The sequence below is a fragment of the Cercospora kikuchii genome (genome assembly GCF_019650295.1).
Source record: "Cercospora kikuchii DNA, contig_00002, whole genome shotgun sequence".
Lineage (NCBI taxonomy): Eukaryota > Fungi > Ascomycota > Dothideomycetes > Mycosphaerellales > Mycosphaerellaceae > Cercospora > Cercospora kikuchii.
This window is the reverse complement of record NW_025408583.1, coordinates 684,453-707,317: the sequence shown is the minus strand read 5'-3', so window position 1 is coordinate 707,317 and position 22,865 is coordinate 684,453. Positions and strand designations below refer to the sequence as shown.

The 22,865-nt window shown below is 52.5% G+C and overlaps 2 protein-coding genes across 2 annotated transcripts; both read left to right on the top strand.

The window, feature by feature from the left end:
* Positions 1-520: 520 nt before the first annotated feature.
* Positions 521-2,953, top strand: CKM354_000250900 (uncharacterized protein; the record flags this gene model as incomplete). Its single annotated transcript, XM_044797670.1, has 1 exon — positions 521-2,953. One exon carries the CDS (start codon positions 521-523, stop codon positions 2,951-2,953), a length of 2,433 nt encoding a protein of 810 aa, XP_044653605.1.
* Positions 2,954-4,442: 1,489 nt separating this feature from the next.
* On the top strand, positions 4,443-6,518 carry CKM354_000250800 (uncharacterized protein; the record flags this gene model as incomplete). The annotated part of the gene is made up of 1 exon (XM_044797669.1): positions 4,443-6,518. The coding sequence occupies one exon, from the start codon at positions 4,443-4,445 to the stop codon at positions 6,516-6,518; it is 2,076 nt and encodes a 691-aa protein (XP_044653604.1).
* Between the last annotated feature and the right edge of the window lie 16,347 nt (positions 6,519-22,865).

Sequence of the window (22,865 nt, the reverse complement as noted above, 5' to 3'; positions counted from 1 at the left end):
CGTAACATGGCAATGAGCGCCCAAATGACCTCCGGCAATGCACCGTAACCCCGCAGCAAGAAGCGAACCACAAATGGGGGGCCCGGCCAGCGTAGCAGACACCAAGTGGACTTGGCGCGTATCGGATTCACAGCAGCAGTGCGAAGACCATGTTTTACGCCCGAGATAAGTCGGTCGACGGAGTCGCCGTCTTACAACATGCTAGAGCTCACATCTCGCGTGGGGCTGGAAAGAAACGGACTTGTGCGGAGCGACTGGGAAGAGTGTGCAGCCACGACACGTACGAGTTGACTCAGGAAAAGAAGAGTAAGAAGCGCTCAGTGGATCTGGGAGGAAAGGAAGACAGGGTGGGCGATGGTGGTGGTGAAGGCTAAGGCGGCCGCATTGCCCACGGGAGTGCTGGAATGGGAGTAGCGTGGGAGGTCTGAGCACCTGAGACAAAAAGTTCATCGACACGGACCTGGACGGCGATGCAGGCCAGGCCATTGCCAGGCACTGTCATTCTTTCTGTCCATCCACCATGCGTGTCCAAGGCCTCGCGCGGCTTCCGCTGCGCAGTGTGGCTCTCCGCAATGCCACCGGTGCCAGCCGGAGGACATTCATGTCCGCGGCAGCATCTCCCTTCCAACGAACACCCTTGACCGGCCAGAATCACGACCGAATAGGCCAGGTCCAGCTGCAGTACCAATCACGACGATGGCAGTCCGCCGCTGCCGCAGTCCTCGAGACGGCCATGCACGATCCGACCTCGCTCTCTCAAGCCGCCATCGTTGACAACCTCGATCCGAAAGAAGCAGCTCGTTTGGACAAAGTCAGGAACATTGGCATCGCAGCACATATCGATTCTGGCAAGACAACTGCCACTGAGCGCGTGCTGTTCTATACCGGACGTGTGAAGGACATTCACGAAGTGCGTGGTCGCGATGGCGTGGGTGCAAAGATGGACAGCATGGATCTGGAAAGAGAGAAGGGCATCACCATCCAGTCTGCCGCCACCTTCTGTGACTGGGTCAGGAAGACGCCTGATCCAGTCACTGGAGAGCTCAAAGATGAGAAATATCACATCAACTTGATCGATACTCCCGGGCACATTGACTTCACAATTGAAGTGGAAAGAGCGTTGAGAGTGCTGGATGGTGCTGTCATGATCTTGTGTGCTGTGTCTGGCGTGCAATCGCAGACTGTCACTGTTGATCGACAGATGAAGCGCTACAACGTCCCTCGATTGTCGTTCGTGAACAAGATGGATCGAGCTGGTGCAAACCCTTGGAAGGCGGTGGACGGCATTTCTCAGAAGCTGCGGATCCCCGCGGCGGCGATCCAGATTCCAATTGGTGCCGAGGACGAGTTCAAGGGCGTGGTCGACCTGCTCAGAATGCGCGCGATCTACTCAGAAGGCGAGAAAGGTGAAATCGTGCGCGAGGATGAGTGTCCTGCGGACTTGGTCGAATTCGCCAAGGAGAAGCGACAAGTCTTGATCGAGACGCTCGCCGATGTCGACGATGCCATTGCCGATGCGGTCCTTGAGGAGCGTGAGCCTGCCGTGGACGAGATCAAGACTGCGATTCGTCGTGCGACTATTGGCCTCAAGTTCACTCCCGTGATGATGGGATCCGCTCTGGCTGATAAGTCGATTCAGCCCATGCTTGATGCTGTCGTCGACTATCTGCCAAATCCTTCCGAGGTCGAGAATTTGGCGCTGGATCGCAGAAGGAACGAAACTCCTGTGAAACTTGTCTCCTACAACTCCCTGCCATTCGTCGGTCTCGCATTCAAGCTGGAAGAATCCAACTTCGGCCAGCTCACATACATCCGTGTCTACCAAGGAAAGCTTTCAAAGGGTCAAAATGTCACCAATGCCCGTACTGGTCAAAAGGTCAAGGTTCCGCGTATTGTACGCATGCACTCCAACGAAATGGAGGAAGTGTCAGAAATCGGCGCTGGAGAAATCTGTGCCGTGTTTGGTGTAGACTGTGCTTCCGGTGATACTTTTACTGATGGTGGCAAGCTTGACTACTCCATGACATCCATGTTCGTTCCGGATCCGGTCATCTCGCTTTCGATCAAGCCAAAGCATACCAAGGACACGCCGAACTTTTCGAAAGCTATTTCCAGATTCCAACGCGAGGATCCCACTTTCCGCGTGCACGTCGATACGGAATCGGGCGAGTCCATCATCTCCGGAATGGGAGAGCTTCACTTGGACATCTACGTTGAGCGAATGAAGCGCGAGTACAAAGTAGAGGTCGTTACAGGACAGCCACAGGTCGCATACAGAGAAACGATCCAAGAACACGTCGACTTCGACCATCTTCTGAAGAAGCAGACCGGTGGTGCTGGAGACTATGCCCGTGTCGTCGGATATCTCGAACCTGCCGAGCCTGCTGAGGGATCTGAGAACACCTTGGGAGAGAACAAGTTTGAGTCTCAGATCGTGGGTGGTACCATTCCTGAGAAGTACCTGTTTGCTTGTGACAAAGGTTTCCAGGCTTCTTGCATCAATGGACCTTTGCTTGGACACCGCGTCTTGGGAGCATCGATGGTCATCAACGACGGAGCCACCCACATGACCGATTCCTCCGAAATGGCCTTCAAGAATGCCACACAACAGGCCTTCCGCAAAGCATTCCTGGCTGCCAAGCCTCAAGTGCTTGAGCCCTTGATGAAGACAGTAATCACCGCACCTGTCGAGTTCCAAGGAAACATTGTCGGTCTGCTCAACAAGCGTAATGCTGTGATCAACGACACTGAGATCGGCGCCGAGGAGTTCACACTCACTGCTGATTGCTCGCTGAACAGCATGTTTGGTTTCTCGTCTCAGCTTCGCGCTGCCACACAGGGCAAGGGAGAGTTCTCAATGGAGTTTAGCCATTACTCGCCTGCCCCGCCGCAGCTGCAGAAGGAATTGATCGCCAAGCATGAGAAGGAACGAGCGGAGAAGAACAAGAAGTAGATGATGATTGACATACACCTCTAGCTTCGGCCGGTCTTGTTGTGCCAGCCAGGCTTTGGGTTGCGATGAAAATGCCACGAGTTAGGGAATGTGCCAGGCTCAGGAGGACTCCGCGCCCAAGCTTCGAAGCCGATCTTCTCGTGCCAGACTGGCTCTTCGGCGGCATATGAAAGCCTTGACATTCGCGGAGGCATTCAGAAAATTCAGACGTCCTCCAGCAACCGCGTTTCGCATCCGCAATGGCACGATACTCCGGAAGATGTACAATACTCTGTACAAAGAAGACGTGATGGCATGTCCAGCATAGGTTGGCCCTCTGGGACAAAAGCATACTCCGCCAGTGGTTGGCGAATGCATGGCCAAACAGCGCCACATCTCCGCTTCGGATTGTATTGTTAGAGACTTTTAAATCTTATCACTGATAAATGTATAGATATGCATCCTTGATGGATTCTTGCCCCCTACTTGACAGCAACACTGATTGGGAAATGCTTACACCGAATTGTTCGAATCGATCGAAGAGAACCGGCCGCTGCTCCTTGAATAATCACGACTCGATGACCGCCCAGCTCATGCGGTGGCAGATGAAGCGATGGAATTCAGGTCGTAGTCTGATTTTGCTGGGCTGCAACACCTACATTGGACTCGACCAGGTCGGCGGAGAAGGGGTTTTCTGCTCGCGGGCAAATCCCACTGGCTCCTCACATTGGCTGCACGACTTTAGATCCACGTCGAGACTGGCATTATTCAGCGCCCTTCTGCAAATCCGGCACAGCACCGTTCCAGACAACCTCGCCGTCTCCGTCTGCCGACGCGCTGCGGCTGCTATGCAGAGCCATTGGCGGGTCATCCCTCATTCACCTGCCAAGGTTTATCTCTGGTTCACCGTAGAGACCCACTGCCGACCTCTGAGCCAGGCAAGCAATGTCGCCGACCTTCTTTCGCACATCGACAAAGTCTTGCCAACGAAGTCGAGCCCGGAGACCGCCGCAGAACCGCACCCATTTGCACTGTTTCCCACTGTCGCCTGCTTGGCCGCTCTCCTCAGCTGCCGCCGCAAAGTCACCTCATCCACCGCACTCGAGGTACCTGATGTCCGCGCTAATGATGCCGATGAATCGAAAGTCTTACATGTTCACAGTGTTCATCGACAACGTAAGGCTGCGGTCACGCCTCTCGACACGTACAATCGGCGCGTACATCGGCGCCATCTCTGTTCCTGTAGGCTTGACCACGAGTCCGGCCTGCGAACAAATCTCAGGCTCGAACCGCATCCCAAGTCGCCGCACATTGGCCCACACAGTCCTTTCTCAAGATCGACCAACGAGACGTCCAACGAGACCGTCTTCGACGACAGCGTTCCGCCCACGCTTCGAGTGGCTTTTCTTGCAGCAGCCGATCATACACATCGCCCCAACTCGACATGACTGCGGAGTAGTAGGATCGCTGCCTTTCCATTCCGAGTAGTGTCCGCATCACGACATTCATCATGGCAACCAGCAACACTGCCGCCATGGGTCCTGATCAGAGATGGTGGGACAGCATTGAAGAGCAGCCTGCTCCAGCCCCTATCGACCGTACCGGCTGGGTCCCCGATGATAACCTCTACTATGATGACGATGACGAATTGCCCGCTGCAACTGGTACTTCTGGAGACGACCAGGAGCATAAAGTGTCCCTCAATGAGCAAGAAGACGCAAGAGCGAGTCAGGAGGGAGATGATATTCAGGACTCCGACTTGAACTCCGGACTTGAGGATAATGTCCCGGTTCAAGGTCTGGTGGAACATACACAAGGCGCTGTTGCCGTGGACATTGCCATCGGTCACGAGGACGAAGGCACTGAGTTTCTTAAGGAGTTGTATGCTGCCGCCCAAGGGCAAGATCTGGAAGGCGACGAGCAAGATGCCTCCCTGAGCGAGGTTTGGAGCGAGGTTTTTGCGGACACGTCGACGTACGACGACTTAGCGCACCTCCTCGGCCAGGAAAGCGACTCAGGCGCGGGAGGCGAAGATGATGAGCCTTTGCGTGCACACAGCACACCACATTCGAGGGCTGCGAGTATCGACGATTCTGGATATGGTACCAGCCTCAGCGGCATCGAAACTTCCATTGCAGACATCGATAACGACGGCACCTGCGACTCAGATCTCGGCGAAGAGCTGCAGCAGGTTGGAACGGCCGCGACCACTGCTGGTGAAGGCCATGGTACGTTCTTGCCAGACGATCCTGGCGTTTCCGCAAGTGCAGGCGTGCAGACCGCGCAACGGGGAACCCGAGCCTCGAAGAAGAGGAAGCGCGGTTACAAGACCATAGCCGACTTCTGTGCAGAGTTGCGACCATTCTCTGAAGAACATCCCGAATTTACTCAGCTGCGCGATCTCCTAGATCAACACAGCAATAATCAGATGCGAGTAAGTGAACAAGACCTAGAGCAGTGTCTGACCAAGAATGGCCTAAGGGCCCATCGAGGATTCGTGAGACGGAGACACGTCCGCCTGGATGACATTGCTCGGCGCAACGACCGCAAAGGACTATCAACGGATCCGGAGCAGAACCAAAAGAATGCTGTCAAGAATAAAGGCGGGATCTGGCTGCGGGTCATATTTGACGAGAATGCAGCAGCTAATGGAGCCGAACGTTTCCTTGCAAACCCAGAGTCGTCCAATTACATGAGCTCTGAGCAAGGCGGTGTCATCACAAAACACAGACCTGCTTACGTTGTCGACCTTGCCGACAATGACGTTCCTCGTGCCTTTGCGATGCTCACTTTCAATGGCACAGGTCTAACCACCGTGCATCCGAGTAAACATTACTTGTTCGTCGAGGTCGTTCATCGCAGCGATCTCAGGCCACATCACGACCCGGCCAATGTGGTGGTCGTGGATGGGGCTAAGTTATTGGCGACCGACTGCAAGACCTACATTTGCGTGGAGCCTGTGCCTTTTGCGTGGAACCAGCCAATGTATGAGTACAAACGAGAAGAGACTGAAGATGGGCAAGATGATGGCGATGCGGAAACAGCGCAGTATCTGACTGACATAGGCAAGGACGTACTCACAGTGAAGTACAGAGTCATCGCCGACAAGGTTTTCAAAGGCTTAGCCGTCAGGACCGATCCACCTCAAATTACGGGTGCTAGCATTCCTGGTGCTCCCCGTACTTTTCAGGAATCGGGTGGTGCTCAGCTGAGGCCAGCGCCAAGCGACACACAAACGAGCAGTGGCACGCCTGGCGGCAACAGCGGCGATTTTCGCTATCAGCATGTGCAGACGAACCCGCCTGCCAAACCGAATCGAGGCGCAGTCACGGGCCTAATGAGCGGAATGGATCAGTTTGGCATTCATTCAGGTCCGGTGAGTGGAGCAGGCAATCAAGTCGGCGCCGATCCACATTACGACGGTTCTCAGCCAGGTCCTCCTCAGAAGCGTCGGCGACTGGCAAGGGGAGCCTTTCAAGAAAACAGAGGCGGGCAGCGCAACGGAGGCACGCAGAGACAAGGAGGCACGCCGAGACACGGAGACCCGCAGAGACACGGCGGCCCGCAGAGACACGGCGGCCCGTAGAGACACGGAGGCACGCAGGGATACGGAGGTGGGCAGCAAAACAGAAGAGGGCAGAGAAAGTGATGCGGGTAAGGCACCCGTATGGGCGCTCGAAGGCTCAGCCAGAGCGGATCGTGTCAGGAGCGTATGGTGTCGACCTGGAGTATGTGCGATGTGGTGAAGGGAGAAGTCGTTGAATGCTAAGTGAGAGATAAAGAAGTCGATCTCCGCTGGCTCTGTTTGGGCTGCGTGCCTTGGGCTCTCGGTTTGGCGTGGGCGTTCATTGTCGGCGGGTATTATAATGGAAGCTGTATCAAGCTATTGAAACACGCTAATAAGATACTTAATGGCTTAATAATTCTATCTAGCTAGTAGCAGATATTAAGTATCTGCTATATAGGTTTGCTACCTATAAACATAATAATAAAATATATAGAGAAGATATAAGAAGAGTCTCTAATTAATACTTTCAATTTTCTTTTATATAAAAAGCAAACCATGACCGCGCCCCAGCAGGCGACGACGACGACGGCGGGAGGCCTCGAGGCCTCCCAACACGCGACAACACCCCCCGACCGATACCGCGACGCCGCGAGCGGAGGAGGGAGCCCGGGAGGAGGAGGTTGCGTCTCCAACTCCCAGGCGGCCCAAACCCGCCAGCAACCACCTATCTCTGGCCCACCAGGCCAGAGACAAACCACTAACGCTACACAGACACAGACCATAATCAGAAAGAACCTGAAAACACTTACTGAACAGATCCAGAGCCACCTCGACACCCAGTCGACCCTTTCTCCCTCCCCAACTCTCCTCCTCCTCCAACAGGCCCAACAGGCCCTCCTCCACCACGCCCTCCGCCAGGAAGAGTCCCAGACTCTTCAAGCGATCCAGGAAACCCTCCAGAGCCGCCCAACACCCACTGCTACTACCCCCAAAACATGGGCCCAGACAGCCCAAATTGGACACACAATGCCAAGGCCTCAGCCTCAGGCATCCATGACCATCTCAGTGAAGATGGGAAACCAGGAAGAAAGAGAAGCAGCAAGGAAGATGAGCCATGACGAGCTCAGAAGGAAACTTGGAGTCCAGCAATTTAAGGCTGTGCAAAAACTCCCAAGTGGAGACCTTAAAGTTATCCTCCACAGAGAAGGAGAGAAAAGCCGGTTGGAAAAGGACCAATCATGGCTTAGGGCTGCATACCCAGGAGCCCAAGTAGAATCACCGGTCACACAGGTGATTGTACACAGCATCAGGACTTCCTGGAAGCCTGAGGATGCAAACAGCTGGGTACAACTGGACCAGGACAATCTGACCTGGTTCCCAGATGGGCTCAAGATCAAGAAAGCCTTCTGGCTCAAGAACCAGAGGGCAAGGGAAGAGACTAACTTCTCGTCAGTCGTGATGGCAGTGCAGGACAAGCAGACTGCAAGAGAAATGTGCAAGAGGGGCATAACTATTGGATCCATGTGGTGTGTAGTGGAACCATACCACCCACAGCAGAGGATAGTACAATGTCTCAAGTGCAACAACTTTGGGCACATTACTACCCACTGCAGGGCCACAGAAGACACTTGTGGGAAATGTGCAGGCAAACATAGGACAGACTACTGCAAGGAGAAGAAGGTCAAGTGCTGCAACTGCAGAGGAGACCATAAGGCATACTCCCTCCAATGCAGCTACAAAGCAGCTGCAAAGGCTAAAGCAAGGGCATTCTCAGAGTGGTTCAAAAAGCAATGGGAAGCAACCCCAGCCTCGACACAAGAAGGCAATGTTACAGAATCCCTAATCCTTAAGAGGAAGGCCCCACCAACTGAGCCTGCACAAAGAGATGTCAGGTACAAAGGCAGGCCCTCGGGCACCACAGCAACAGCAATGGCAGGCAGGAAGCAGACAAGCAAGCTCCACTTTCCCCCTACACAGGAGAAGGAGGACACACAGGGAAAAGCAGAAATGCCCCAAGAAGACATGGACATCGACCCAATTGAGCTCCTCTCCCAAGTATCTCATGAGTAACCAAACCATGACAATCTACCAACATAATGTCAACAGGTCAAACACCACCCAAACCCTACTGCTAGACAGCCAAGCAGCAAGAGAGGCTACGGTTATTGCACTACAAGAGCCATGGCTCAACACAACAAGTGGCAAGACCAAGGCCAAGAAGGGATACCACATAGTCCTCCCACCCCAGCCAAACCCAAGGGTCGCAATGCTGGTGTCAGACAAGATTGGAACCACCAACTGGAAGCCACTGTTCTACGGCACAGGAGACCTGGTCACCATCCAACTCCAGACACCTGCAGGACCCATCTCCATTCACAACTGCTACAATCCATCAGGACCAACAAGCCACAGACAAGATGGGACTTTACCTGCACTCCAAGAGGCACTTACGCAACCCCAAGAAGACATATCTACAAACCACATTGTCCTAGGAGACTTCAACCTCCACCACCCAAGATGGGGGGGAAACACAACCCAGGCCCAGCATATTATGGCAGACAAACTTATTGAAACGGTTGCAGAGGCCCATCTACAGCTGGCCCTTGAACCAGGAACAATCACATGGGAAAGACACATGGCCAGCTGCCAAACACTGGACCTGGTCTTTGTTAGCCTCTCCCTCCAGAACCTGATCCAGGAATGCAAAGCCCTCCCAGAGGAAACACACAGCTCTGACCACATCCCTATAAGGACAACCCTGTGTGTCAATCTCTATGGGCTACCAAAGCAGGGACAAAGGAAACAATGGAAAGCTGCTAACTGGACCCAGATCCAGAATCTCATTTCCCAGGAAACCAACCAACTCAATCAATTCCCAGTCAACACAAGGGAACACCTGGACACCTTAGCCAAGGGAATACAATCCTCTATCCAGAGGGTAGTAGAAGAGACAGTCCCAACAGCCAGACCATCAAGCTATGCCCAGATGGCCTGGACACAGGAGTGCAGAGATGCCACAAAGCTGGCAAGGAGAATGAGAAGAGAATGGAGGGAAAGCAGGACAGAATGGAGCCATGAACAATACCTTAAGGCCTCCCATGCAAGAAGCAAGGTTGTGAGGAGGGAACAGAACCTGGCCTGGAGAAGGCTTATAAGAGAAGTAACAGAGGACCCTAAGAAGATCTGGAAGATGGCCAAATGGGCGAGGGAGGGGCCAAATCAAGGGCACCAGTTGCCACATTTCCCAGACCTTGCTGACCCAGAGCACAATGGAGACACCAACGAGGGGAAAGCAGCAATCCTGGCTAAACACTTCTTCCCAAACCCAAGAGATGCAGACCTGAGTGACATCCAACACACCCAGCTGCCACCCCAGTTCCACATGGAAACTGAGGTAAACTCAGAGGAGGTGAAAGGGATCCTCAAGAAACTGCCTAGCAACAAAGCCCCAGGGCCTGACCAGATACCAAACCTACTGCTCAAGGAATGCAGAGACCAACTTGCCCCAATTCTGGCCAAGCTCTTCACTGCATGCCTGAGGATAGCATACCACCCTAAGCCATTCAAGCACTCCACTACAGTGGTGCTCAGGAAGCCACAGAAGCCAGACTACACGAAGCCAGGAGCATACAGACCAATTGCCCTACTCAACACAATAGCAAAGGTCCTGGAGGCGGTAGTTGCAAGGAGGATATCCAAGGAAACTGAAGAAAGAAAGCTCCTCCCAGAAGAACAGATGGGTGCAAGGCCAGGCCGGTCTACAACCTCAGCACTGGACCTCATCACAGAACAAGTTAGGACTATCTGGAAAGCCAAGCCAGGAGCGGTTGCATCAATGCTCTGCCTAGACATTTCTGGTGCATTTGACAAAGTCTCCCACCAGAGGCTGCTCCACAACATCAGAATGAAGGGTTTCCCAGACCACATAGTTAGCTTTGTCCAATCCTTCCTTCAAGACAGGACCACCTGCCTCAGGTTGGGAGAGTTTATGGACCAACCAAGGCCTCAGAACACAGGGATTCCCCAAGGCTCCACCCTGTCCCCAATTCTCTTCCTCTTCTTTGCATCAACCCTGCTCCCAACACTACACGAAGGGAACACCTCAGCAATGGGTTTTGTGGATGACTCCAACATCCTGACATACAGCATATCAACAGAGGAGAACTGCAGGCAACTGGAGAAAGCCCACCAAAAGTGTGAGCAATGGGCAAAAAAACATGGTGCAGAATTTGCACCACAGAAATACCAACTCATCCACTTCACCAGGAGCAGGAAGCACAACCTCAAGGCCACAGTCCAGATCCAAGGATTTGATGGGGAACCACTGCCCTCACTCAGGCTCCTTGGGGTATGGGTAGACACCAAACTCAAGTGGGGCCCACACATCAAGAAAGCAGCAGAGAAGGGGGCCAACCAGATGCAATCACTCCAGAGAATGTGCAAATCCACATGGGGAGCATCCTTCCAGAGAGCAAGGCACCTGTACACAGCAGTTGTCAGACCAGCCATTACATTTGGCTGCCAAGTCTGGTCCAACCCAGAAGGCACACAAGGCTACTGCAGAAACCTCACCAAACCCATTGAGAAGATCCAGAGAGAGGCAATGAAGAACATCACAGGAGCATACAGGTCAGTTGCAACAGCAGTCCTGGAAAAGGAAGCAAACATTGCTCCCCTTCACCTGTACACCCAGGACCTGGCCAGACAGGCAGCCAAGAAACAGGACAACCAGCCTGCATACCAATACATCAAAAACAGGTGCAGGGAGATCAGAAGACAGGCACAAGCAGGGAGGAGAACAAGGCACCCTGCTGCACCAACCCAAACCAGACAGGAGGAAATCCTCCAACTAGTACAGGGCCAAGAGACCACAATGCAGACACACCTGGGTCACAAGGCATGGTGGGCAAAACACCAGTGGAACAGGAAGTGGGAGAGAGAAAAGGAAGGGAGGAGAACCAGAGCAGGAGGAGAACAGCCACCTGCATGGACAACCACCACCTCCTCCACTGTAGGACTAGCTCTGCATAAAGGGCTCACCAGACCAGAGAGCACAATGGTCACACTCCTCAGAACAGGGCACATTGGGATGAGGCAATACCTCGCGAAGAGGAGAGTCCCAGGTTACACACCAGACTGTGACTGCGGGCAGGGACATGAAACACCAAAGCATGTATGCATGTTCTGCCCAAGATGGGCTGAGAGGAGACACCTCCTGTTCCAAGCAGGGGGATCTACAAACTGGAAGGATTTGGCAAACACAAAGAGGGGACTGCATGCAACAGCAAAGTGGCTTATCCAGGAAGGGGTCCTAGAACAGTTCTCGCTGGCAGGGAAAGAGGACTAGGAGGAAAGGAGGAGAGAAGAAGGGAGAGATAGGACCTGGTGAGAGGAGGACTCGCTAGACACCTAGTATTGTCCGAAGGAAAAACAGAGGCAAAGGAAGCGGCTACGCAGTGTTACGTCCTGCCGGTCCGCTGGCAGCCTAACCCTAATCTGATATGGGGTTGGCCTAGGAAGTGTCGATCCTCGCAATGTCTTCGTGGTATATCAGAAAAGGTCCTGAGAGGTTTGTAACATAACCCCAAGAGAGTTGTATTGAGTTGAGCACGAGGCTCCTATCCTACGGTAAAGAGCGTCGTCTATATACTATCCCTAGAGAGCGGTTAGAGCGCTTTCTCCCAAGCCGCTCTTTCTGCTCCGACTGAGCAGCTGTCCATCACGTGACAGAGCAGCTCCCTTTGCCAAGCCCCTGTCTGCTCCAGAGTGTGAAGCGAGTGGCTGTGAGCGTTCCCTGTTCAAACCGTAACACGCAGGCTGCAAAGTAAAGGGAAGGCGAGGGTTTTTCGGAGGCTTTTCCCTCGGTCGAAATCTATAGAGCGTGCTGCTTACTCTATGTTACGGTCTGGTTCCGCAGGAACACCACGGACCAATCACACCCGGGATGACCCTGGTGGAGACAGCGCCTGGGACCAAGACACCCACCCACGTGACCTACTCTGTTTGGTGAGAACCACCAGAAACAGAGGAGGATGCCTCTGCAGAGGGTCTCTCTCTTGAGACAGAGGCAGGACAGAGCGATGCTCTGTCCTAAGGGAACATCTCCTTTGTATTTAGCAGCGATGAGTATCGCCTCTCTAGATAGTCATCGCGTACAACTCACTGTTCTATCTCACTGATTGGAATCAAGTGAACCTTCCTACTTCGTTGCCTCCCTCTAGACTACCCGACAAGCTCAAATCCCGATCGAGCTTAAGCTTCTGCTTAGTGAGATCTTAGGTCATCAGCTCCCGTTGATTAAAACCTAACAGCTTTGTACGCCCTTAAGGATGTCTACCACGGGAAGCTCCAGGGGGAATCCCGCCCCCAGCGAAGCAGGATCCAGCCGCAGCAAGCCAGTCCAACCTCCAAGACCGACTCCACCAGATGACTCCGACGATGAAGATAGTGGCCCAAGACTGAGAAGCTTCAAACCAGCGAAGCCTGACCACTTCTATGGAGATCGGAACAAGTTCGACGATTGGGTCAACCAGATGGACATGTTCCTCATGTTCAACCCCGTCGAAGGAAACCTCAAGACTGTCTTTGCCAGCACGTACCTCAGAGGTAGTGCACAGAACTGGATCAAACCCCACCTCAAGGTCTATCTGGACAGCGAGGGACGACAGGATCCCACCGGCATGTTCAGGGACTACACGACCTTCAAGATCAAACTTAAGGAGATCTTCGGATCTTCGAACGAGGTAACCCAAGCGATCAGGGTTATCCAGCACCTCAAGCAACGTACCTCAGCATCCGAATACGCAGCCAAGTTCGAGGAACACTCTCAGGTGACTGGATGGGACCAACAGGCGTTAATGACGATGTTCAGACGTGGACTCAAAGACTCGGTCAAGGACCAGTTGATGAACCACGGAGGAACACTCGACACCCTGAAGGATTTGACCGAAGCGGCTATAGAGATCGATGACCGGCTTTACGAGAGAGCACTGGAACGCAAATACGACTCCAAGGTTGGAGGAACGGCCGGGTTCACCCCAGACTATGGGAGGAACCGCGGATACCATTCCAAGCCGAATAACCAGTCCAACAAACCATACTACGGACCCCAACCAATGGAACTCGACGCTACCCAGAAAGGTCGAAAGATCAAAGGAAGAGGCAAGCCAAAGGGCAAACCCAAGAAGAAACAAGGTAGCGATAAGACTTGTTACAACTGTGGCAAACCAGGCCACTTTGCGAAGGATTGTCGTTCTAAGAACATGGTGCAGCGACAATCCATCAACACGATGCAACGAAAAGAAGAAGGACGAGGAGGTTATAACGACAATAACTCCCCTCAGGAGGCCCGACTTCTAGGCATGATACAACGAAAATCGGAAAAGACACCAATCCCGCCAGAATGGATTGCACGAGAAAAGAACATCGAGCAGGACTACGTAAACCTCGATGAACGACTTGAAGAATGGGATCGATTAATCGACCTAGTCCGCGAAAAGGAAGACTCGCTCAAAACACAAGGACAAGAACGCACCGAGTCAACCCACAAACTTCGCGACTTCCACAATAGAATCGTGGGAGAAAGGAACAAGGTTGTCCAAGAAATAAATCGACAGATCCGAGCAAGTCAATTTTCCGATAGCACCCAGAGAGACGTAAGGACCTTCGGTATGATATCTCGGAAGAGAGAGAACGAGGCGACTACCGAAGAAGACGACCAACTCATACTACTCGATCGGCTCAACCGACAGATAGGCGAGATCGAGAACGAAATGCACCCCCTCACCTCAAAGACCGGGCTGTGGTCAGATCAAGAATACAACCGATTCAAGGAACTGGTCCGACAGCACGGAAGAATCACCAACGAACTCGAAGCATTAAGGGATGCAATGGTCGAAGAACCTACGACAAAACGGACGTTCGGAATGATGCAACGACGAAGCATCCCAACACAGATCCGCTGGGAAGAACGTCACGGACACGGAAGCCTTCACTGGCGATTCTGTTACGATGACACATGCCAAACCCACATCCCTTCCAAGAGGGAGAACAACTTCTTCCCGATCGAACCAATCCGGGAAGAAGATCCTCCAATCCGGCGATATGATGACGGAAGTAGGCCCTTGCCTATTCCAGAGGAGCTACAAGAATTAGCACCACACCTCAGACTCGCCGAGGAAGAAAACGACGACGAACCTTGCCAAGAAAACCAAGAGAATATCCCTCCTGAAATCGACTCCGAGGAGGAAGGGCAAGACTCGTCCGCAGACGAAGAAGACGTATCGGAAGAATCATCCGATGAAGAATCAGACCCGGATGACGAAATCACGACATTCACGTGTACCCAAGCAGGAATAATGCGCAAGGTTATGCTATTCCTGGCTATGCGACAAGAAGACATATTCCCGAGAATTGGTGGGAAACGATACCTACACCCCACCAAGTTCGATCGCGCACTTAAGGAACTTCGTATCAAACTCTGGAACCAGCCGAGAGTCTCTGTACAGTACGACTTCAGATCACTGGTACAGGAACTCGTTCCTATCGGAAGCACGATCACACCATTTGGATATGTCACACCAAGCGAAGAAATCGTGCCGAACTCAGCACGAGACAACATACGCCGAATCTCCGAACAATATGCCAAGATACAACAATGTCAATCGATGTACGCTTGCATCGAAACACCAGAGGAGAAAACAATACACGAAACGATCAGATACACGTCACATCAGATCCGAGAATGGTATAGAACACCTACCATCGAGACCCAGTCGGGAAAAGGATCGACTCTCAAGGAATGAGCGTCCAAAGAGAGTTCTGCAACACGGAAAGCGCTCAAGCATCAACATCAGTCTTCCGCACCAACATTACCGTCAACGGACACAAGGTCCAAGCCATGATTGATTCTGGAGCGAGCGGGAACTTTGCCTCCAAATCATTTGTGAAGCGATATGGGATAGCTACCCAATCGAAAGACGAAGGGTACGAATTGATCGCAGTCGACGGATCATCGTTACCAAGCGTGGAACGAGAAACCATTCCGTTACCACTTGCTATCCAACAGCACCACGAGGAAATTGTCTTAGACATCACGGACATGGCCAGTCATGACGTCGTACTAGGCATAACTTGGTTGAGAAAGCACAATCCAATCATCGATTGGAGACGAGGAGTACTCAGGTTTGAACAATGCGATTGCGTTATCGACATTGACCCTATGCAGCGACAGAGTTCACTGATAGATGAGGCTAGGAGACAGATCAACGAAATGACACTCCAGCCGCCCGGAGCTACGAAACAATCGAGCCCAACTCGGACAGTCACTCTCGATGGCAAGAAGGACAAGCAAGTCACGAGAACTGATGGAAGTAACGCACCATCGAAGGATACGGTTTCGGAACCCGCTATCCCCAAAGAGTATCAAAAATGGGCAAAACTCTTTGAAGAGGTAGAAGACATCACCGCTTTACCTAAACACCAGACATGGGATCACCGGATCAACTTGATGCCCGGGAAGGAGCCCCCATTCGAGCCACTACGACACAAATCCGAACACGCGCTCCAAGAAGAAGATAAGTGGCTACGCAAGATGCTAGCCAAGGGCTGGATACAGAAATCCAAGTCCAGTGCAGGCGCACCTATCTTCGGCGTTCCAAAGTCCAACGGGAAGACACGACAAGTCCTCGACTACCGGAAACTTAATGACATAACGATAAAGAACCGATATCCGCTACCCAACATTGAGGAATCACAGGACAGACTTACCGGATCAGACTGGTATACGAAAATCGACCTACGAGACGCATTCTATGCTATCCGCATGGCGGAAGGCGAGGAATGGAAAACGGCATTCCGAACACGCTACGGACTCTATGAGTTCAGGGTAATGCCTATGGGACTAACCAATGCACCAGCCTCCTGTCAGGAGATGGTGAATGACGTTCTCAGGGACCTACTCGACAATTACGTTATCGCCTACATGGACGACATACTCATATACACCAAGGGCTCCCTGCCGAAGCACGTCAGAATAGTCCAAGAAGTCCTCCAACGACTCATGAACGTAGGATTCCGGACCGCACCCGAGAAATGCGAATTCCACAAGAAGGAAGTCAAATTCCTTGGCTTCATCATCAATACAAGAGGAATCGCAATCGACCCGGAAAAGATCGAATCTATCAAAACATGGCCGACTCCGAAGACAGTCAAGGATGTACAGTCATTCCTTGGACTAGCCAACTACAATCGGAAATTCATCAAAGATTACTCTAAGATCGCCACACCGCTGTCAGACCTTACAAAGAAGGACCTCAAATGGAAATGGGAACAACAACATCAAAAGGCATTCGACAAGCTAATACGGATGTGCTGCGAAGCACCAGTACTAATGATGTTCGACACCAAGAAGCCAGTCTTCATCGAGACCGACGCATCGGATCTAGCCATAGGAGCATGCCTCACACAGATGCATGATGGGAAACGACACCCAGTGGCTTACTATTCAAGGAAAATGTCACCCGCGGAACAAAACTACGATGTCCATGACAAGGAACTGCTAGCCATCGTTGCAGCACTGCAACACTGGAACTACTACGCGGAAGGAGCACCAGGACTAACGATTCTTTCTGATCACAAGAATCTGACCTACTTCACTACGACTAAAGTACTGACCCGAAGACAGGCCCGCTGGTCGGAACTGCTCGGACAGTACAAATTCGAAATCCGCTATACTCCAGGAAAAGAGAATGGTAGAGCAGATGCCTTGAGTCGAAGAGTCGACTACATGGAAGGAAAAGAACCCGTACAACAACGAGTTCTCAAGGCCAACCCGGACGGAAGCCTTAGTGCCAACACACAAGAATTCAACAACATAGTGCGAATCCTCAACGACACCGAGGAACAGTTTCCAATACTACAAGGAAAATACCAGGTACCGAAGGACCGAGAAGAAGAATGCATACGACAACATCACGACGATCCCTCGAAGGGACACCCGGGAGCAACCAAGACCGTAGAGCTTATCCAGAGAAGCTTCAGCTTTCCACAAATGCGGCAAAAGGTACTTAAATATATCAAGCGCTGCGAGCATTGCCAAAGAAACAAGGCCGAACGACACGCGAAATACGGACATATACAGTTCAGGACTCCGCCGCAACAACCTTGGGACGAAGTTACAATGGACTTTATTACCAAACTCCCACCCTCGAAAGACAAGGTCACTGAAAACACATTCGACATGATCATGGTCATGGTCGACAGGCTCACCAAATATGCACACTTCATACCTGCAAGCGAAAGATACACAGCAGAACAACTCGGATACCTCGTGATGGACAGACTGGTACGATACCACGGATTCCCGAAAGTCTTTATTACCGACAGAGACAAACTATTCACGTCAAACTACTGGAAAACACTAGTCGGAACGATCGGAATCAAACACAAACTATCTACAGCCTACCATCCAGAGACAGATGGGCAAACGGAAAGGACAAACCAGACCCTGGAACAATATTTACGACACTACATCAATCACGCACAAGACAACTGGGTTACACTGCTCCCCATGGCACAAATAGCACTCAACAATCACAAATCAGAGACTACGCAGGCTACGCCATTCTTCGCGAATTATGGACGAAATCCGAACCTGTTCGGAGACCCACATAGTCATCCCCAGGCCGACAGAGCAATGGTTGCGACGCAGGACATGAAAGACATCCACAAACAACTCGAGAGTCGCATCCAAGATTCACAAAAAACAATCGCCAAATCCAGGCAAGATAAAAGAAAAATGGCACCTCAGCTTAAGAAGGGGGATAAGGTCTATCTCCTCACCAAAAATCTTAGGACAAGAAGAAAGACCAAAAAGCTGGATCAAGTCAAGGTCGGACCATTTTTGATTGACGAAGCCAGAGGGCCAGTCAATTACCGACTAAAGCTACCAAGAGATGCAAAGATCCACCCAGTATTTCACATATCTCTGTTAGAACCCGCCGACGCCGAAACACCATGCCAAGAAACATTCCACTTCCAGCCGGAAGAAGAAGACGAGTTCGAAGTCGAAAGGATCCTAGAGAAAAGGGGTCAGAAATACCTTATCAAGTGGAAGGGATACCCCGAATCAGAAAATACCTGGGAACCGAAATCCAGTCTCGGCAACTGCAAACAGCTCCTCCACAAATTCCACCGGAAGAGGGAATCATAGACAAGGAGCAATTTCCCTCGGAAACGACCCAGCGAGGACATCGGACCAGGGAATCTCAGAATCAGGACCACAAACTGCCTCCCACGAATCCAGAGGCATCTCAAGCATCCCGTGGAGAAAAGGGAGCTCTGGAATCTCGACCGTGGGCTCCTCGGATAAAGCTTCATCGAGTGGAGGCTCTCCGGCCTCCAGCTCGTCCAGCGCTTCGCCGGTCTTATCCTCCGCCCTTCGCTCAGCAAGGCGCAGTTGCTTCCGAAGGCGAATCTTCTTCATCCGGCGATCCTGCAGACGCTGCATGATTTCTACCTCCTCCTCCTCGAGAGCCTCGATCTCCCGACGCAACTTGTCACGCGCCTCCCGGAGACGCTTCCACTGAGCATACGACAGGCTCACGTCACAACTTTTGCAGTTCTTCCGAACGCACTCCGAACACTTCTTCGACCGCGCACCCAGGATACAGCGCGGCCTCTCTTCACCCTTCTTCACACGGGCCTTCTGACAGTTGGTGCAAGGCGCCATCTCTATTCCCTCGCTGGCAAGATCGTTCGCTAGCTCTTCACGTTCGATGGTGGATTTTCCCCGGATACGGTTTTTGGATCGGGAAGGAGAAGAGGAAGACATCGCGCTGAAGGTGACGAACACTGACGCGGGGACCTTATTAAGCTTCGGGACGAAGCTAACCTAGATGGGGGATGGTGTTACGGTCTGGTTCCGCAGGAACACCACGGACCAATCACACCCGGGATGACCCTGGTGGAGACAGCGCCTGGGACCAAGACACCCACCCACGTGACCTACTCTGTTTGGTGAGAACCACCAGAAACAGAGGAGGATGCCTCTGCAGAGGGTCTCTCTCTTGAGACAGAGGCAGGACAGAGCGATGCTCTGTCCTAAGGGAACATCTCCTTTGTATTTAGCAGCGATGAGTATCGCCTCTCTAGATAGTCATCGCGTACAACTCACTGTTCTATCTCACTGATTGGAATCAAGTGAACCTTCCTACTTCGTTGCCTCCCTCTAGACTACCCGACAAGCTCAAATCCCGATCGAGCTTAAGCTTCTGCTTAGTGAGATCTTAGGTCATCAGCTCCCGTTGATTAAAACCTAACACTCTAGTAGTAAAGAGGTAGACCGGCGTATAAGAATTATCTATCTATCTAGTAAGCTTAGTAGATATTCTAAGTTCTATCTTAGTAGATTAAGATATAGAGAGTCTATACGTTAATATTACTTACTAAGAAAGCTTATAAAAAGAGTAGTTAAAAGCGAGTTAGAGGGCAAACAAATCGTATTATAGAAGAAAAGAGCTTAATGTCACGGGCGGAGGCTAGCAGGAAGGTAGGTATGGTTGACACAGGTACAGTTGCTACGGACAGGGCTCAGGTGCTCTGCGCTACCATATGGGTAGCCCGAATTGACAGGACGTAGCTCGAAGAGAGGAAGGGAGAGCTTTCTCTCTTCGAGCGTACAAGTGTGCAGGCGCTCCCGTGCTTCCCGCGCACGTGAGCCGGGGCCGGCGTTACTAACTTCCGCCGACTTCCAGGCAGTCTTATGTCTACGGGCCCAGCCCGTGACATTACTCCCTTCCTAGCAGTGACGCTCCGAGTCACGTTCTTTCAAAATAGGGCGAGTGCAGCGCACTCCCTTCCTAGGCAGCGTGCAGCTCCTCTTCCTCGGGTCTTACCCGAGGGCGGAACAAAACAGGACAGATACTCTGCAACAGCGGAGCAAACAGGTTAGCTCCTGCAAGCAGGAGCCTTCCACGGTATCGCCTTTGGTATGTACAGCCCGCTCGAGGAACCCAATCCACCATCGTTGCTGCGACTAGTACACAGGATCCAAAGACAACACCGGAGCTTTACTGTACACAGTTCTTCGTGGTCAGGACGGCCCTCTTACTGCACTAGAGTCACTGGGTGGTCAGGCCAGTCTCATATGCAGCCCCTCAATTTACAGGAACCCCCGGCGGGGACCCCTGTAGTCAGTTTGTCTGAATGGTCGCAGGCAGAGGATTTTGGATCCAATATGACTCTTCAGAATTCAGGTTGCTTCCGTGGTGCAGTGGTTATGATTGTCCAGCAGGAATCTGGGGCCTCGGGTTCAATCCTCGTTGGGGGCAGGAACCGAGTATCGGATTTCGAGCGGTTCAAGGTGTAGGCGCGTAGCAGGGGTCATGTGCAGGTGGGCGATAAAGTCGGGACATTTTTTCCGGCGACGACGGGCGAGATATGGCAATTCTCGGCGGGGAGGTCAATCTCCTCGGGGTTACGCGTTCGAGTCGGTTCGGGGCAGCGGCGTTGGGTGTACATTCGGGTCGCGACCGGTCGGAGGGGGTAGTTGGCGGAGCAGGCGGGCGTGCCAAGAAGTCATGTGACTTTTTTCGGGGTCTGGGTGCGCGGAAGATCTTCGACTCCAGTGGGCTCGTGTAACCTCTGGCGGTTATCGCTGCAGCCGTATGCTGGCGCAAGTCTGTAACGTCCAACGGATTTCAGGCATTATACTGCGGCAGGAATCGTGCTTAGTCAGCTCGTCCAGTTGGTCTGGGGCACAGGTATAGGCCGAGAGACACAACGTCTGTCTCTTCGGTTGCCATGCTTGACGCTCGAGGTTCGAACCCTCGACGGGCTATGCGTAACGTTGATAGCACCTGCGGTGTCTCAACGTCGTGCCGACTTTTGCTCTTTACATTGGCATTTGGCGGGGCGCTGGTTTGAGCGGGTACCGGCGGTGGAAGTTCCGGACGAGGTGTGGCACATCCTCGATAATCGTATCGGCAGGTTCTGTAGTCGGTACGTCGTAGCCTTTCCATTTTACTACGTAACGCAGTCGTTCTTTGCCACCGCGGCCGCGGCGGTCGACCTTCGAGTCGACGATCTCTTCGATTTCCCATTCCTCGACCCCGTCGACGATAACGGGCGGCGGCGGGGGCGTACGCTGATAGCCGTGCGGGTTGTTCGCGGCAGGAGTAAGCAGATCGTTGTTAAACACCGGGTGCAGCTTCATCGTCGCTGGCAGGTCTAGTCGGCAGGTATACGGTTTGACCTCAAGAATGCGGAACGGGCCTAGGTTCTTCCAGTCAAGTTTCTTCGTAGGGCGGAGGGTCTTGATATTCCTAGCGTCGAGCCAGACTTCTTCTCCAACAGAGAACTTGCGTGAGGCGCTACGGTGCCGATTTGCAGCCTCTTCATATCGGGACTGTGCGAGGCTGGTCTCGGCCTTTAGGAAGTCGGTAATCGCCTTCATATCTGCGACGAAAGATTCTGCTTCTCGACTCGCAGGGGCGTCGGTCGTATGCTGTAGGACTTCGGTTCCTAGGAGGGGTTGGAAACCGTAGGTAGCTAGGAACGGAGACAAGCCGGTAGTTTCGGAGAATACTGAGTTCGCTGAGAATTCCGCTAGCGGTAGCCATTCTACCCAGTCGTCTTGTAGGTACGAAACGTACGCACGCAGGTGTTGTTCGAGGACTGCATTTAGCCTCTCGGTCTGGCCATCTGTCTGCGGGTGGTAGGCGGTCGATGGGGAGCAGGTAATCCTTAGTTTCCGCGTAAGGTGTTTCCAAAAGTCAGACATAAACTTGGCGTCCCGATCAGAGACAATGTTAATCGGTTTCCCGTGGAGTCGGAAGATATTCTTAACAAACAGGCGAGCAATCTCTTCGGCGCCGTCGGTCGTAAGGCATGGGACATAGTGGCGTAGCTTCGTAAGGCGATCGACGACTACGAAGATAGCGTCGAACCCTTCGGACTTAGGCAGGTGTGTAATAAAGTCCATCGAGATCGAATCCCAGGCACGGTCGGGTGTCGGTAACGGTTGTAGGAGTCCTCGATTACGTTGTCGGCTAGGCTTAATCCTACTACAGACATGGCAGTTCTGGACCCAGCGGCGGATATACGCGCTCATACCTGGCCAGTAGTAATCCCTCGATACGATCTGGTACGTGCGGGCTCTTCCAGGGTGTCCGGCAGCTGGGGTTTCGTGGCAGAGGCGGAGAACTTGGTCGTAAAGCTCCTCGTTGTTCGGTACGTAGAGTCGGTTTCGGTAGAAGAGCAGGTCCTCTCGTAGCTCGCACTGCGCGAGCTGGATCGTCGGGTAACGGCTTTTCCCTTCTCGTATTGCGTCTATTATCTCGCAGAGGGTCTCGTCGGTTCGATATCCTTGCCTTATCGTTTCCTGGAGCTCTTCGGGGATCTGTACTGCGCTAACAGCGTCCCTCG